General features: G+C 39.5%; 1 protein-coding gene across 1 annotated transcript; it reads left to right on the forward strand.

Annotated features, from left to right (window-relative positions):
• The first annotated feature begins 314 nt into the window (after positions 1-314).
• Positions 315-12712, forward strand: AGA (aspartylglucosaminidase). Its single transcript, XM_050789893.1, has 9 exons — positions 315-569; positions 2766-2919; positions 3508-3620; positions 4711-4823; positions 6061-6175; positions 7238-7313; positions 9038-9145; positions 10157-10290; positions 11678-12712. Exons 1-9 carry the CDS (start codon positions 443-445, stop codon positions 11776-11778), a joined length of 1041 nt encoding a protein of 346 aa, XP_050645850.1. The 5' UTR covers positions 315-442; the 3' UTR covers positions 11779-12712.
• Positions 12713-18431: the final 5719 nt, after the last annotated feature.

Here is an 18431-nt window from a genome sequence, read left to right on the forward strand (position 1 = left end):
CCCAAGAATATACTGAGTTTGACAAACCTTTCAACTTCAACTTTAAATTAAAAAGACAGTAAAAGAACCAAATCCATAGTACACAGCAATCAGCTAAAGTTCCTAGGGCCCTGCAAGCCAGAGTTGAATAATTTTGTATTAATTTCCCAATATCAAGCTAAATCTAACAACAGGAAAAGCAACAACTTGTTTAGCTGTTTTAAAAATCTGCACAGCACTTAGGAAGAAGCACCTCAGCGCAGGGAACAGCTAGCTCAGCACGGCGTGACACCACGCTCCCGCAGGCCCAAACACGCCAGGTCCCGCGAGAGTTGAGGGAGGCCTCGGCGCACCCCCGAGAGAGCGGGCGGGGCCGCCAAGCGGGCGGGGCGCCTGGGATTAATTGTTCCGCGACCGCTGGCTGCCGGGACTTTTCTCGCGCTAGTGCCCTCGGCGCTCAGCTATGGCGCGGAAGTCGAAATTGCCTCTGCTTCTCGTGCCGCTTCTGCTCTGCCAGGCCCTAGTGCGCTGCTCCAGCCCTCTGCCCCTGGTCCTCAACACTTGGCCTTTTAAGAATGCAACCGAAGCAGGTGCGGGTTGGCGGCCTGGGTGGGTGGCTGCGCCGCGAGAGCTTGCGGGTGGGGAGGATCAGCCCGCCCCAATGCAGTCACCGGGCCAGGCGGATTGACGAGCGCCGGACTGGGCCGGGCCTCGCGGTCCCGCCCTCTAGCTCTTCCTGAATCTCTAGCGCCGCTCAGTCTCTTCCAAGTGGCCTTTACTGCATCCTCCCTACCTACAACTGCTGCATTTTAGGTCCTCCCTTCTGCAGCGCAATAATATTTCCACCCTGCTGCTGACCATAGTTATGGCCTTTATGCTTTACTCAAGTAGCACGGACGCTTTTTTGCCTGACACTCAGTCTTTTCGCGAGCTGTCTACGTCTCCACCTCTCATTTCTAATCCCTCCCTTCTTCGCAATTTTGTAGACGACTAATAGTTTCCCAGCCATAGCGAACTCTTTTGCCATTTACTTTTTTTGCCACGTGTTGTCATGCTTTACTTGCCACCTAGAATTCGAGATTCCAACCTTTGCTGTACGTTAACACTGTCTGCGGAGCTTCTCAGAAAATCATCCTGGCGGCGGCCACCTCCTGTGATTGTGATCTAACTGCTGGAACCAGGGCAACTGTGTTTTTTTTAAAAAAAGGTCCCTTGGTGATTTCGATTTGCAGACAGGGTTGAGAACCACTAAGCTAAGGCGTCGTCTCTTCCCGGAAGAGCTGTCTGACCTAACTGCCCTCGTGCTTGTGCCCGGAATGAGTTCGGATCCTGTCTTCTGCGTCTTGTTAATAGCCCTTACGTACCATTATCCTGGCATGTTCCTCTGTACTGTGCTTGTTTCTTTCATTTGCTTAATGACCAGAAGAGTCATTTTTCAGACCCCTCCTCCTCCATCTGAGGTTGCTAACATATTAACTTTCTGGGGCAGAATTGACTCCAGAATGTGGTGGAGCTAAATTTCCGTATTATAGGCAGTGCATACGATTGAGAGAAAATGAAGAAACAGGCTGTGGGAAAGATATTCCCAGCGATAATGAGACGAAAAGAAAGTGCAGCAGTCTGGGCGGGGACAGTTCTGTGTAAGCTGCCTGTATTGAAAGAGGGAACTTGCGTAAATACACTTTCAAGCCTGTAGGTGCTGTAATGATGCTTAAAGTGTCTACCAACAAGAGCACCTGCCCTTCAAGGAATTCTGTTGTTACCAGGAAAGAAATTGTCCATCGAAGACCCTTCCCCACACCCCCACATGTATGGGATCCTGGCTCTGCTACTTACCAACTGTGTGACCTTCAGCTAACTGCCTGGCCTCTGGCTCTGTTTCCTTTTCTTTAAAATGAGGGTCGTGATTGTACAGTACCTACCACAGAAGCTGTTATGAAGACGCAATGAACTAATCCATATGAAGTCCACGTTGTAATTGTTTGCTGTTCAGTATTATTAAGACTTGCTGGGATAGGTGTTACCTCAAGACATATATTAATTATGCATATTTTAATCTAATGATGCAGAAGAAATGTGTGAAGAAGGCTGTGGTTTAGTGGATTTTTTATTTAACTGCCTTTTAGTAGTTTTGATGGTACCTTTTAAAATAAAGGAGGGGATACTGATTTCGTTTCTTACACACAGAGGAAATAGATATTAGTAAGTGGAAAAAAAAAAAAAAAAAAACTTCACTTTGCACCAATAGCCAGTTTTTGAGTTCTTCTGATAACTAGTTAAATAATTTTGCCTCTTATGACTCTGACTCGTTTGTAGCACTTGATAAACTAATGTGTTAAAAAGTCAGTTTAACTCAGTAAATGAAGGCCGGGCGCGGTGGCTCAAGCCTGTAATCCCAGCACTTTGGGAGGCCGAGACGGGCGGATCACGAGGTCAGGAGATCGAGACCATCCTGGCTGACACGGTGAAACCCCGTCTCTACTAAAAAATACAAAAAACTAGCCGGGCGAGGTGGCGGGCGCCTGTAGTCCCAGCTACTCAGGAGGCTGAGGCAGGAGAATGGCGTGAACCCGGGAGGCAGAGCTTGCAGTGAGCCGAGATCTGGCCACTGCACTCCAGCCTGGGCGGCAGAGCAAGACTCCGTCTCAAAAAAAAAAAAAAAAAAAAAAAAAAAAAAAAAAACTCAGTAAATGTGAAAAAGTTGTTAAATTGGAATTGGTTTGTTGCATTTGGCTTTGAAATATATATATAAATATCAACAAGCATTATTGGGATTTGATTAACAGCGTGGAGGGCATTAGCATCTGGAGGCTCTGCCCTGGATGCGGTGGAGAGCGGCTGTGCCATGTGTGAGACAGAGCAGTGTGACGGCTCTGTAGGCTTTGGAGGAAGTCCTGATGAACTTGGAGAAACCACATTAGATGCCATGATCATGGAGGGGTAAGAACACTGTTCAGGTCCTGTTTATTATGTTGAGTTACATTTAGAGTTGTGGTCTTCTGAGAGCAAGATGAAAGAATGCATGAGTTTTGTCACAGGTCAAAACCCCTAGCTTAATGACCTTTCTAAACACAGTTTCCCTCTCAACTTAAAAAAAAAAAAAAAAAAAAAAATCAGAGTAATAGAAATATCACATGGAGAGTTAGGTAGTCTCCTTAGAACCGGGAGAATGCCAAGCTGAAAAACTGTGTCTCTGACCTTATAAACAATCGTTTATCTGCTGTCCACAAATCCTGTGGTTTGCCTGACCTGAGGCCTTCAGGCCCCTTTCAAAAGCCATATTTAAAATTAGCTTGGAGAAACTGAGAATTTTAGTGCTGTTGTGGTATAGGCAAGTTGATTTTCTATTTTTTCCCTAATTTTGTCTGATTGTGGGAATCTATATGAACTTCATGGATGTGTTGTCACTTCTGTGTTAAGATGGTGGAGTTTAACTGCAAAACACTATTGATTGGAGAAAAGCAATGTTTTTAATGTATGAACCTCTGAAAACTTCTTATTTCTTAACTGCATTCCATTTTCTTACAGCACTACTATGGATGTAGGAGCAGTAGGAGATCTTAGACGAATTAAAAATGCTATTGGTGTGGCACGGAAAGTACTGGAACATACAACACACACACTTTTAGTAGGAGAGTCAGGTATTGTTTTAACTACACTGAAATTTTTTCTAGTCTTTTGACTATAGTTTTCACTGAAAAATAGTACAAAATCACGGATAAAAGCAGACCTAAGTTCAAATTCCAGCTGTTTTACTTAACATCTATTTAACTGGGTAAGTAACTTCTAAATCTCTTTAATTCTTCATCTCTAAGAAGAAGGGAATGGAAGTTTTGCTACGATGGTGTCTGTTATTTGAACACCTTCCAAGTTACAGACCAAAAACCGTACAGTGACCTGTAATCAAAATTTATTGTTAATGATCTATTATGTGACAACTCCAGTAGTCTTCCCTCAATTTTGTAGCATCTACAGAATTAGAAACTACCTGACAAGTCAAAGGATCTGCTACCCATTCATTGGAATTCAGTTGTTCCTTTGGTGTCTCAAAGTTTTTTTTTATATGCAGGCATTGCAGTCTAGTTTCAGTGCAATTCTAAGACTCAGTATTGGTGAGAAGTGTGTCTTTTCTTTTGTGAAGTGGAAGGAGGAAAATTGTGGAGGAGGCGAGGTGGGAAGAGAACTCCTTTTTTTTTTTTTTTTTTTTGAGACGGAGTTGCGCTCTTGTCACCCAGGCTGGAGTGCAATGGCACGGTCTCGGCTCCCTGAAACCTCCCCTTCCTGGGTTCAAGTGATTCTCTTACCTCAGCCTCCCAAGTAGCTGGGATTACAAGCACGCACCACCACGCCCAGCTAATTTTTGTATTTTTAGTAGAGACGGGGTTTCACCATGTTGGCCAGGATGGTCTCAATCTCTTGACTTGGTGATCCACCCGCCTCCGCTTCCCAAAGTGCTGGGATGACAGGCATGAGCCGCCGCAGCCGGCCAGGATGAGAACTCTTGTAATGCATACCCCAACGGCTTTAAGTAGATCAGTTTTAGGAAGGACATAAGGAAATCGAAGGTGTAAAAATTGAGTCTCTTAAAACTGTTCATGTATGAATACTTCTTCGAAAGTCTTTGTGTAGCTCTCTTAAGATGCTGCTGACCCAGAATGCCTCTAGTACATATATTTTTGTTGAAAAGACAATACTCGAATAATTTACACCTTCCTTTTTTCCAATCTCCAGCCACCAAATTTGCCGAAAGTATGGGGTTTGTCAATGAAGATTTATCTACCAGTGCTTCTCAAGCTCTTCATTCAGATTGGCTTGCTCGGAATTGCCAGCCAAATTATTGGAGGGTATGCACACTTACTTAATTTTAAAAAATAAGTTAATTGAAGATATTAAATGACATCCTTTCTGCTCACTGTTGCCTGTCTGTTGTCTAGGGTGCTGGTTAGCATCTTGGCTGTACATTAGAACCAGTGGTTTTAGTTTAGTTGACTCTGTAGGTGTGGATATTCCTGAAACACCTCTAGCTGCATCGGATACATATCCAGCGTGGAGAGCTACTGGTCTCTCGCAACAGTTTTCAAACTGAAGTTTCTGTCATGTGGAGGTGGCTGCCTCAATCAGGGCTGCTGCTTGTATTTCCTTGTAACTAAGTCTAAAAAATCAGTTTGGAAACTATGAGTCTAAAATATTTCTTAGATTTTATCTATGTGCAGTATATCCAATATCTTGTTCTTGACTTGAGAACGTATAATATTACATGTCTAGTGTGTTACCAGTGGAATGATTTGTCTTTAATGGGACTTTTAGCATAAATCAGTTTGCCTTTGCCATACAGAGTCCTTGTATGGGATATCTTAGTCTCTCATCTATTTCTTCCCTAAGTCCTAATTACTTTTGAGTAGCCATCAAGTCAGAAGTCCCTTGGGTTAGCACTTGAAAGGGGCTAATCATAAAACGAAGTTAGAGGAGGCACTTAGTGCACTGATGTGTAAGACATGAGGAATAGGAATAGGTTTCTTGTTTTAATATCAGCCTACGTACACAACCTAAATTTATGAGTTTGCGTTATATTCTCGAGCCTTTAAGATTTATAAAGATATCTTAAAGCACAACTTAGAATATATTCACATAAACCTAGCTTTGAAAAAACAATAAAAGCTTTTAAAACATATTTTGCTTTAAATCTCAGAATTCTTTGCCAAGGAACAAATTTCTGAAATTTAGAGGTCCAGTGTGTATCTAATTTGTTTAAGGATTAATGTCTAATTTTAAAACACTTTATATCTACTACCGTGTTGAGAATTTTAGGCATATAAAGAGACAAATTAGGGACCTGTGTCATGCAATATAGATACCTCACCTATATTATTTAATTCTTAGACTAGAATGGATATTCAGTAAAATTATTTACCTTATTTGTTTTTATATGAGACTTAGTGATTTCTTAGCTTTTAATTCTTATCTTTAAGTTACCACATGTCTTTTCTTGATTCGTTGCTAGTGTTTAGTGATTGTACATAATTTCTTGGCAATTTCTAAAAATACCCTTTGTAAGAAGTAAAACTTAAATCTTGTTTACAGAATGTTGTACCAGATCCCTCAAAATACTGCGGACCCTACAAACCACTTGGTATCTTAAAGCAGGATATTCCTATCCATAAAGAAACAGAAGATAATCGTGGTCATGACACTATTGGTAATTTGCCTTTTGTGCAGTTTTTATGGATAAAGTTTAGTTAATTATCTTCCTGTAGCTCTTCCCTATTCTTCTACCGGCAGTTGATTTTGATTGTTTTAACTGCCAATTAAGTGTGTCTCTCTATAGATTGATCATTCTTGTCTTAACAACTGTATAAAATTTGGTAAATTATTTATACAAGACAACTAAAACCCAGTGACTATTCACTTGTGGATTTTTAAATCTTTATTTGATATTTCATTTTTTGGCAGTGTTATGTTGCTGTAGTTTAGTGACCTTAAATAACTTTTTCCAAGTTATAATGTTAAAAATTTACATTAGTTTTTGTCTTAGTTTGTTTTTCGCTGCTATAACAGACTACCACAGACTGGGTAATTTATAAACAAAAGTTGATTTGGCCCACAGTTCTGGAGCCTGAGAAGTTCAAGAACAGGGTGCTGGCATCTGGCAAGGGCCATCCCAAGGTGGCAGTCAAGAGAATGAGACAGGAAATCGGGTAGAACTCATCCTTCATATCAGGAACTCACTCCCTGCAATAATGGCATTAAGCCCTTTTAGCCTTAATCGCCTCTTAAAGGCCCCACCTGTTAATAATAATGAATGTCAATTGCCTGTTACCATGGCAATTAACAAAATACCCAGACTGGGTGGCTTCTAAACAACAGAAATTTATTTCTCACAGTTATGGAGGCTGGGAAGTTCAAGATCAAGGCACTGGCAGGTTCAGAGTTTGGAGACAGCTTGTTTCCTGGCTCATGGATGGCGTCGTCTTGCTGTGTCCTCACATGGTGGAAGGGACGAGGAAGCCCTCTGGGGCCTCATTTATAAGCGCGTGAATTCCATTCATGGGGGTTCTGTCCTCATGACCTTATCAGCTCCCAAAGGCCTCACCTCTTGATACCATCACCTTGTGGAATAGGATGTTGATATGAATTTGGGGAAACACAAACATTCAGACCACAGCAGTTATTACCGCCTGCTCAATTATTTGGTTATATTTGAGGTAAACTTTATACACCTACAGTGGTTTATTTATTTGTTTATTTTTTTAACTTCTAGGCATGGTTGTAATCCATAAGACAGGACGTATCGCTGCTGGTACATCTACAAATGGTATAAAATTCAAAATACATGGGTTAGTGTTTCCAAAAGAACAGAGCTGTCAAATATACATTGAATGCAGAGCAATATATGCCAGGTGCTATGGGGGTTGCAAAGCACAGCCCTAGTCTCACAGCTACGATGAACGAGTGTGAAAGAAAATGCAGTACTGTCTGCTGAGTGCCACAGGAGAGGGAGTCACAGCCAGTGCTGTAGGGTTTAGGGGTGGCAGAGGTGATCGCTTTAAGCTGGGGTAGTTAGGAACACCAGTAAAGTGATGCTTAGAGATGAGCCCTGACTCATGGTAGTTGAGGTTTAGCACTCCTACTGGCTAAGAAGGTTGTGTGCGTGTATGTGTGTATGTATGCGTGTATTCAGAACTCCCACTAACTTGGAAAGAAGGTGCGTGTGTGTGTATGTGTTCAGAACTCCCTACTGGCTTGGAAGGAATGTGTGTGTGTGTGTGTGTGTGCGTGCATGTGTGTGGTGTGTTTGGGTGTGTGTGTGTGTGTTCAGGGCTCCCACTGGCTAGGGAAGAAGGGGTGGGGGTGGGTGGGTGTGTTTTGGGGTAGGGGAAGTGGTATTGGAAGATAAGACTGCAAGGGAAGACTGGAGCCAGATTTAAGGTGTATTAAGTCAGTTTAAGGCATTCGGGATTTAATTTTGAAATAGAAAAGCATTAAAAATTTCTTACAAGAAAAAAATCTGGTAAAAGTTTGGCACATTACATAGGAAGCAGAAATAGATTGTAGATAAGGGAAACCAATTTTGAACATGTTGCAATAATCTGGAAATTAAATGATAAAGGATGGTAATAATAGAATAGTCACTTTAACTCTATGCCATCCTGGTATATACCTGGCTGATAACAAGTTCTTTTAAAAAATTAATTTTAATGACAATGAAAATTGTGTGTATTTGTGGTGTACAACATGATATTTTGATGTATGTGTATGTTGTAGAATGGCTAAATCAAGCTATTTAACTTCTTATCTCACATACCAATTTTATTATGGCGAGAACACTTAAAATCTACTTAGCAGTTTTCGGCCGGGCAGGGTGGCTCATGCCTGTAATCCCAGCTATTTGGGAGGCCAAAGCAGGTGGATCACCTGAGGTCAGGAGTTCAAGACCAGCCTGGCCAACATGGTGAAACCCCATCTCTACTAAAAAAAAAAAAAAAAAAAAAATTAGCTGAGTTTGGTGGTTCGTGTCTGTAATCCCAGCTACTCAGGAGACTGAGGCAGGGAGAATCGCTTGAACCTGGGAGGCAGAGGTAGCAGTGAGCCAAGATCATGTCATTGTACTCCTGCTGGATGACAAAGCAAGACTCCATCTCAAAAAAAAAAAAAAAATCTGCGTAGCAGTTTTCAGATGTGCACTCTATTGTTATTAACCTTAGCATGATCCGCAGTAGGCCTCTGGAACCTTCCCTCCTGCCTAACTGGAATTGTGTGTCCTTGACCCACATCTCGCCAGGTCCACCTCCCCCAGCCTCCAGTAACCACCATTTTAGTCGCTGTTTCTATGAGTTCAGCTGTTTTACACTCCACATCTGATAACAAATTCTTATATAATTAATGTAGGTTTGTGAAAACCTTAGTTCAAAAACTAGTGAAAACCTGTTCTTTGTTCTGATGAAGAATTTACTTAAAACGGTATCAGAGGCCAAGTGGAAATATCCCTTATTTGGAACAGCTTGTGACTTAATGTGTTTTACACTCAATTTCCTCCCCTAAATTGTTGATACCCTCTCAGCCGTGTAGGAGACTCACCAGTACCTGGAGCTGGAGCCTATGCTGACGATACTGCAGGGGCAGCCGCCGCCACTGGGGATGGCGATATATTGATGCGCTTCCTACCAAGGTATCACTTCTTAGTTTGTGAATTTTAGAGACCTTTGGAGAAGATATTTTTTTCTTTTAAGATAGAAAATAATTTTTGAGGCTGGGTGCAGTGGCTCACACCTGTAATCCCAGCACCTGGGAGATTGAGGCAGGTGGATCACCTGAGTTCAGGAGTTTGAGACCAGCCTGGCCAGCATGGTCTCGAACTCCTGACTGTTTCTACTAAAAATACAAAAAATTTAGCTGGGCATGGTGGTACAAGTCTGTAGTCCCAGCTACTCGGGAGGCCGAGGTAGGAGAATCGCTTGAACCTGGGAGATGGAGGTTGCAGTGAACCAAGATCATGCCACTGCACTCCAGCCTGGGCAATAAGAGTAAGACCCTGTCTCAAGAAAAAAAAAAAAAAAGAAAACATAATTTTTGTGTTGTATAACCTGAATTTCTGTGCATAAGAGCTGCTTTGAAACTGCATACAAGCTTGTTGCCCATCATTTTGATAATGACAATCATTCAAGTTAAGTAATCATAGTCCTGTGAAATAAAGTAGTATTTCTCACCCTGCTTCCCAGATGAGAACACTTACAATCTATTTAGATAATTGATGTGAAGCTACTGAGTAACAGGGCTGTGATAGTTGATGGTAAAAGTAGGAAGCACAGTCATCGTGTACAGCTCACCACCCTAGCTAGATGGTGTGCCCATGCACACTACTTTCCCCTTTGATTGTAGCTGTTTTTCTCATTGAAAATCTGTATTCTTTTTGACTTCTGGCCATTACTACTGACAGTTATTCAGCCAAAGTCAAAAATAGTATTCTATATCTGAAATTCATTGGTGGATTAGTTGAAAAGATAGACACTGTATCAAAGTTGACTTGCTTTGTGGATGCTTTAACAGAAGTAACCGACTCCTGTTCATTTATGTGTATTCTGTCACGTGGCAATTTTGGTGGTTTTAATTCCTAACTTTAACCCAATTTGGAGTTAGTATTTATTCTGTGACACTGAGGTTTCACCTTTGTTTCAATCAGCTACCAAGCTGTAGAATACATGAGAGGAGGAGAAGATCCAACCATAGCTTGCCAAAAAGTGATTTCAAGAATCCAGAAGTATTTCCCAGAATTCTTTGGGGCTGTTATATGTGCCAATGTGACTGGAAGTTATGGTAAGTTGTGTTTGGATTTTTTATTTGTGTGAACTTCCAAATATTTATCAAACATACACTTTTTAAATATTGTTGTGTACAATACACTATATTCAACAGAAAAAGAGATTCCTTAAGTGGGCATTGAGTAAATGTTAATTGATGATCTGTCAAGACCCACAGCGTTAAAAATATACCTAAAAGCCTCTTTTGATTGACTGCTGATAGCTAGGACCCAGTCTCTGACTAGTAGTTCTTACCTTTCACATGTGTCTTAAATGAAGTTTAGCTTCAGCTCCAGTACATGTTGACATAGGCTAATCTAGTCAAATGTTTATACTAATTAAACATAGACAAGAATAAATTATCTTCCCTATTTCTTTTCTATTCATTATTTAAATGCCTCAGCCATTTAGATCTTCTCGGGGCTCCAAAGAACAAAATGTATTACTAATTAGTAAACCAAAGAGGTTAGCAGAATTATTTTTGCACTGTTTGAGGCTTGTCTTTCGCTTCATTTACTTTCCGTATGAGCCTATCACAGTTTCAAAGCATTTTTAAGATCAGCCACCGCTGATTCTCATTAGTGAATTTTCAGATGGGGAAGATACACAGCTTACTGATCAATATGACTTATTAGGTTGGACTGCTTATTATTGTTCTTTGATCTTTTACTTCCCACAGTTCTCTATTTGAAAAACTTGTTTGAAGAATGCTTTATTCTTTTTTAAGCACTGAGACACAAAAGTCAATAAAAATTATGAAGGGGAAAAGCTTTATGTATCAAATAAGGCAGTTTTATTGATTCCCTCTTAAGAAATAAACCTTATTAGAAAACTCAAAGTTGGATTTAACAGAATGAAAAAAATGATAATTATATAATTGTGGATGAATTTACAGTTGACTAGATTCTTCTATTTAATGACCGAAGAGGACCCTCCCCCAGGTGTTTGAGCATGAGAAGATGAACTTGATTAGACAAAGCATCATGACAAATTACTCTTGACTCTTCCTGTGAGAGTAGGAGAATAGGGAGCAGGAATGAATGATGAGAATGTTCTAGTGGCTAGAGAAATAAAATGTGGGGAATGTGCCTGAATAATTTTTCCTAAGAACGACATGTAAGAACAGTTAAATAATAGTAGCAATGAGGGCATGTGTGTAGATCCACAGCAACAACAAAAATCAGCCAGTTTTCTGAAGTTCAAAGAGATATTTTACCAGCTACCTCGTTCCTTTCATGGACTGTTCACTGCTTAGTTCTGAGGAGGAGACACTAGTGTACTTCCTGTGACTTAGACATAAGGTATACAGTAGCCAGCGTCTAGTCAAATAAGCAATATCTGTATTGGTTATAAATATGTACATCCTGTAGTTAACCAAACGTCTTTCTCATTTTTGGCCCCAGGTGCTGCTTGTAATAAACTTTCAACATTTACTCAGTTTAGTTTCATGGTTTATAATTCTGAAAAAAATCAGCCAACTGAGGAAAAAGTGGACTGCATCTAGTCCATCTTTTCTGTCAGCATCTGTATTTAAAGAAGAAAGAAACAAAGGCTGAACAGGCTGCTCACTATCATCATCTAGTGTTCCTCATGTGTTCTAAAGTCTTTTTGTAAAATAAACACAAAAATAAATTTCTGTTGATGTGGCACTTTCTGTATCTGAAATTTTATCTATTTTTATTTAACCTTTTTTATATTTTCTGAAGATGGATATGTATATGGCTGTGTTTTGTATATATTTAAGTTTTAAGTGACATTTGGATTTCTGATCAGTGTCGCAAAAAATTGCCACTTTGAGATTTATTTCCACAGTGATATATTAAACCCAAAAGGAATCATCATATTTGGATGCTTAAAATAATTAGAGTATACAAGTTTTTCAGACCCAAAGAAAAAAACAGCAGGGTCTCAGCATGATGAGTCCTGATTGAATTTCAGTATGTCACAGTGATGCATCTCTTATCACTGATTATTGGTTTTACTTAATATTCCCTAAAAACTTGAGGAAGGAAGATGATATTAAGAACATGAGATACTCTTTGATTTGTACATACTAGAAAATATGGGCAGTCTTCTGATGAGGAATTGTGTTGATTTTCTTGGCTTTTTTCCTCTTTTGGAGCTCTCTGTGTGAAAGTTCGAAAGCCACAAAAATATGATGTTTTACCTGCTAATATTTAGTATTGATCATTTCTTTTAAAAATGATTTGGGGAACTTGATCTGTACTGTAATTTTACTAATCCCTTATGCAGAGGTGGGTATTGCAGTTAGAAGTAAGTCAAGAAATACGTTGTTTAGCTTGGTTTGTTTTCCTAACTTCTGATTAACTGTCTGTATGGCAACTCTACAGAAGTTGTGTGTGCTTTCTCAGCAGCATTTTTCCTTCAAAATCATCTTTTTAATAAACATTCATTAATAAATGTACGTGTACGATATTGTCTTCAAACTTTAGAATTTCAGCTGTTTTTTCTATGCTCATCTTAATGTTTAATGTTCTTTATAATTTAGGGGAGAAAGCTATCGTTTTAAGAACAGTGTAGATCACTTGTTCTAATACACCTTGCTAGGTATCAGAATTCTCTGGGGAGCCTCTTTAAAAATGCCCTCTGTGTCACTAAATCAGATTCTTCATAAATGAGAACTTGAACCCTGGAATTAGCAACTGCTAATGGCAGCCCTACAGCTTCACACTCTGAGAGAGGGAATCTTACTGTTCAGGGTTATCTGAGGTATGCTAATCTGCTTCAACCTGGTGCTGGGCCTTGGAAAAAGAAAAAAGAAACCAGATTTAAACTTGCGGTTACTTTAAGATGATACTTGCATTTTGCATATTTGCTTTCCATTAATAAATAAGGCAGTCATTTACAAAATCACCAGGAAAAGGAGAATGAAGTATTCATGGCCTGTCACTTCCCAGCAAATTATGAGTTTAGCTGACAAAAGCAATCCACATATGTTTCTAAAAGATGTTTTCTTTTTAACTCACATTCTTCCTCAGAGAAATAATTTCCCTATATTGTAAGTAATGGAACTACTTTGGAAATACATTTTTAAAGTTCGAGTTTTGACTGTAATGTTATTTAAATAATACGGATATGTCTTTCTTTTGAAAAGAAGTGTGTGTCCCTAGTGATGGTATATGCAGAGGGAACGTCTTTCTTTCATGATGTTACAATACCAGTGTTCACTGGGGTTGTGGGAAATACATGTAGGAAACTAGTGAAATATTAACACAGTTGGGAAAGAGAATTGTAAGCCAATTAGAAATACATTGAATTTGGAAGTGGTTCACTAAAATGGGAAATGCAAGAAAGTAACTTGGGAAGGGAGCCTTGGAAAATCTGATCATGATTTAACTTTTTTTTTTTTTTTTTTTTTTTTTGAGGCAGAGTCTCGCTCTGTGGCCCAGGCTGGAGTGCAGTGGCGCAATCTCGGCTCACTGCAAGCTCCGCCTCACGTGTTCACGCCATTATCCTGCCTCAGCCTCCTGAGTAGCTGGGATTACAAGCGCATGCCACCACGACCAGCTAATTTTTGTATTTTTAGTAGAGATGGGGTTTCACCATGTTGGTCAGGCTGGTCTCAAACTCCTGACCTCATGATCTGCCTGCCTCAGCCTCCCAAAGTGCTGGGATTATGGGCGTGAGCCACCGCACCTGACCATGATTTAACTTTTTTTGCCAGACAGTAGTTAGTGGTTTGCCTCACATCTGTCCTGGTTGTATCATTGTATAGATTGCATGGCTATTACATACCATAAGGTAAGGGATCTAGTTGCAGAATTTTCCCCATTCTGGCAAGTTTTTGTTTTTTTTCTTTGACCTTACAAAAAAATGTTCTCACTTGCCTACTGCTAAGATGAAACTAGATTGTCCTAAGCACATATATGGATTAAGCAACTTTTCTATGTGATTCTGAGAACGAACATATTGTCACTTAGATTTTTATTCTCAGTTTTTCTATTCTATTTCTCTCTAAATGGATAAAAATTTCAATGACAATATCTATAGATATATGTAGATACAAAGAGAAATAAAGTATGTATGTATATGTGTGTGTGTGCATACATATATAGTAAGTGTATATATGGAAAGAGGTGTAAGTACTTGCCACCTGAATCTATTCTCTCCTGTTTTCTGCTTACACCTTTCATCTCATAACATTACTACTATAGAATAGCCTAGGACTGTAGTGGGCATAAGTTGGAGCATTCTCTTAGCTCAATGTAACAGCCCCACTTAGAAAAAGAAAGTGATTTTGATATTAGCAATATTAAAATTTCTTGATTAATACTCCAGAGGATTCGGATAAACACTCAAGTGCTTCGTATTTTTAGCACAATAGACAAAGAAGAAAATGTTAACCACGGTATAAAATAAAGATTTTGGTAGTTTCATGCTCTTTATTTGCTTTGATTAATCCGTGGAACTTAAAAAAAAATATTTCACTTATTTAAATGGGCAGAAAAGACTAACGGTAGGTTGATTCTTATTTCTGCTAACCACAGTGTAAACTGGTTGTCACGAATCCTGTTCACCAAACATTTCCAGCTCTGCCTACCTGGCACATGGTAGGATTGTTCTTTTTGGCCTCTCGTGATCTGGTCCAGCCATGGGATGTCCTGGGCATGAGTTCTGAGCATTTTTTTCCAAACCTAACAACATGATGGTGGTTGTGCTTGAGTGACCGTAATGAGAACCCCATGACAGTGCAGGATGCACATGTAGTGTGAATAAGAAATAAGCCTTTTTATTGTGACACAGCATAAACTACCCTATCCTGACTGATACATAAAGAATGGTTAGGCCAGGCGCAGTGGCTCATACTTAAAATCCCAGCACTTTGGGAGGCCGAGGCAGGAGAATCACTTGAGGCCAGAGGTTCGAGACCAGCCTGGGCAATAACATAATTTTGTAGGAACGGTCTCTACAAAAAATACACAAAATTAGCTGGATGTGGTGGCTCATGCCTGTAGTTTCAGCTAACTGCAGAGGCTGAGGTGGTGAGATTGCTTGAGCCTGGGAAGTTGAGGCTGCAGTGAGCCGAGATCGCGCCACTGCGCTCCAGCCTGGATGACAAAGTGAGACCATCTCAAAAAAAAAAAAAAAAAAAAAAAAAAAAAGCTTAAACAGGCTTACATAGTTTAAAGAGTTTTTCTGGAGGTTATTAAACTAGTGACAAATGAAACTTTCTAAAGGACAAAAGGAATTTTTTAAAAAATAGATGCCTAGAAAGATATTATTAGGAAATTAATCAAAAAGTTAAAGGTACTACATTGTAGGAAGGTTGTGGGTGACTTTATCTTAATAATATTTGTATGTTTTTTAAAAAGAAGCATCCATACCATAAGACTCCAACTGTATGACACCAGACAGGGAAAAACTATGAAGACAGTATAAAGATTAGAGGCTGCCAGCGGTTGTGGGGAGGGAGGAATGAATCAGCAAAGCACAGACTACTTTTAGGGCAGTGAAATTCTTCTCTGTAATACTGCAAATGGTGGATGTCATTTTATCCATTTCTCCAAACCCGTAGAATATACAACACTGAGTGAACCTTGACGTGAACCATGGACTCTGGGCAATAATGATGTGTCAATGTCAGGTGTACCAGTTGTAACATGTACCACTCTGCTGGGGAAGGTGGATAGTGTGGAAGAAAGACTGTGTATGTGTGACGACAGGGAATATCAGGGAAATCTTTGTACCTTCCTCCCAATTTTGCTGTGAACTTAAAACTACTCTAAAAAATAAAGTCTATTTAAAAGGAGAAAAAGAAGCATATATTATTTTTATGATGGAGGCGGGAAACTCAAGTATTAAAGTTCTTTCATCTGACTATGTCCTATTGTATAAGAGTAGCCAGCATTGATTGAACACCTAACAATAGTAAGCACTTTGATGTATTATCATTTAATCCTACCAAAAGCCAATGAGGAAGGTAATAGCATCCTTGGTTTAGGTAATTTTATACATAGTAGCTGCAATTCCTTCAGGCATGTGTGGCGCTGGCTTTTGTTCAGGACTATCTTTTCAAGAATGTTTCTATAGCGAAAAAAAAATAAAAAACCTTGGAAGATTGAGAGAGCGTTTCCCTCCTGGGCAAGGGGCATGTTTGTTTGCTGTCTAGTACAATAAAAATAATGTCTCCCTTTGAGACAAAGGTTAGGCAGGTTTGCTTGCAACCCTTATAAAAGGCTGGGGTTTCCTAAGCATGAGGTCCCTCAGCTGTGATGCACGCAAACTTACTGTTTGCAGTATCCACCTGAACCTGCCCCTCTGTACCCCCACCGGGACCCTAGTAGGGATCAGAACATCAAAGTCATGTTGCTTACTGTGCTGTGACTAATAATGTCCTTCGTCTCTGACCCACATGTCTCATGTTTTCTGCCTGTTTGCGTGAAGCTGTGGCAAGCTAACTTGTTAGCTGGCAAGTAGAGTGAAACCTCTGACCCTTCACAATTCTTGATACTGTCAACAGTGCTTAGTAAAAGAGCCTTATTTTGCTATTACTTGCTTTCCCTTGCAATATGTATTTGAAATTAAAAAAAAGTTGTAGACTTGCAGGTAAATTGAAGATAAGAGCAAAGACTGCAGTTTTGCAAGTTCAAACTAAAGAATCACTTAACAAAAGCCAAGGACAACCTTCTGAGATTGTTTTACAATGTTCATATAATGAACATTGAATTAGTTGTGATGAAGTTTTCAAAAGAACCATTATTCTATTCGGGAATACCATCTAAAACGTCTGAATGTTAACTTCTTTCCTTTGAAGAAAATAATCAGATAGTGACTAACGTAATTCAAATGTAAACAGGCTACGTTTAAAATGATGAATATTCTCATCTTTCAAAATAGAAAATCAGGAGACACTGTCAGTAGGAAATGAAACAAGAAACAAAGGTGTAAATGTTTATAGGAAATCAAGCAAGGATCTCTCTCTACAGTGATTTAACTGCAATGGGCAGTGTGAGGAAAATCCTCATCATCTACACTCAATCAAAAAAAGAGGTATAAGTATCACTTCCCTTTTAGAATATGGAGGTTATCACCAGGAGAAGTCAATAGTGATTTCCACAGGGAATGGAGGTGGAGGTATAAGAAGATCACTGATAATTCCATAAGCCTTTCTCTACTAGATTTTTTTTAAAATCATACCTACATATTATTTTCCTAATATATCAAGGCTCATTAAAGCTAACCATAAATGTGAAACTGTAAATGGTTCATAGGATCATAGAACTAGACTAGAATACACCTTTGAGATCAACTACAGAAATCTAACTCCTGTATTTTATAGGTAAGCTGAGACTTAAAAGTGACGCATAACTCAGGAGGCGACATGACTAGTTAGTGTCAAGAACATATCATTTCTCTCTGCCTGTGATCATGCTTATCCTACCAAGGGTGCTACCATTCCAAGGGTGCACACACTACAGTTAATTCTATCCTTCAAGAGTCTGCTGTTTTCATTTCTTCAGCAACAGCAGTAAAACAAGGTTCTCAAATTCTAAGTCAGATATAATACTCAGATAATCTCCAGTATAGTCACAGAATTCGGCAAAAATGGAGATCATACATAAATTATAACCCCAAGTTTCTATATTCTTAAACAAAATATGTTGTGTTCAACACTCTATGTTCTTACTAACTTACTAGGTTTCCTAACATTTAATTTGTATGCAGAATTATAGGTATGGTGAATGAATTAATTGAATTCATAATTCTGATATTCTGAGCCACAAAAGATCAATCCATATTTGGAATGGCAGCTATAGAACTTAAGCCCATTTAATGTAGACTATTACGCATAGAGTAATTTTTTTAACTTTTTTTTTTTTTTTTTTTTGAGATGGAGTTTTGCTCTTTTTGCCCAGGCTGGAATGCAATGGCACAATCTAGGCTCACTGCATCCTCCGCCTCCCAGGTTCAAGCGATTCTCCTGCCTCAGCCTCCAAGTAGCTGTGATTACAGGTGAGCGCCAACACGTCTGGCTAATTTTGTATTTTTAGTAGAGAAAGGGTTTCACCATGTTGGCCAGGCTGGTCTCAAACTCCTGACCTCAGGTGATCCGCCCACCTTGACCTCCCAAAGTGCTAGGATTACAGGCGTAAGCTACCACACCTGGTCTAGAGTAATACTTTTAAAACATTTATT

Source organism: Macaca thibetana, chromosome 5, assembly GCF_024542745.1.
Source record: "Macaca thibetana thibetana isolate TM-01 chromosome 5, ASM2454274v1, whole genome shotgun sequence".
Lineage (NCBI taxonomy): Eukaryota > Metazoa > Chordata > Mammalia > Primates > Cercopithecidae > Macaca > Macaca thibetana.

What these genes read in the sequence shown, in the direction of transcription:
- AGA (XM_050789893.1), top strand. Translation starts at nt 443, where the DNA reads ATGGCGCGGAAGTCGAAATTGCCTCTGCTTCTCGTGCCGCTTCTGCTC. An exon ending in GCCAGCCAAATTATTGGAGG is followed by an intron (nt 4,824 to 6,060) that starts GTATGCACACTT and finishes TCTTGTTTACAG; the next exon opens with AATGTTGTACCAGATCCCTC. An exon ending in CAATGTGACTGGAAGTTATG is followed by an intron (nt 10,291 to 11,677) that starts GTAAGTTGTGTT and finishes TTTTGGCCCCAG; the next exon opens with GTGCTGCTTGTAATAAACTT.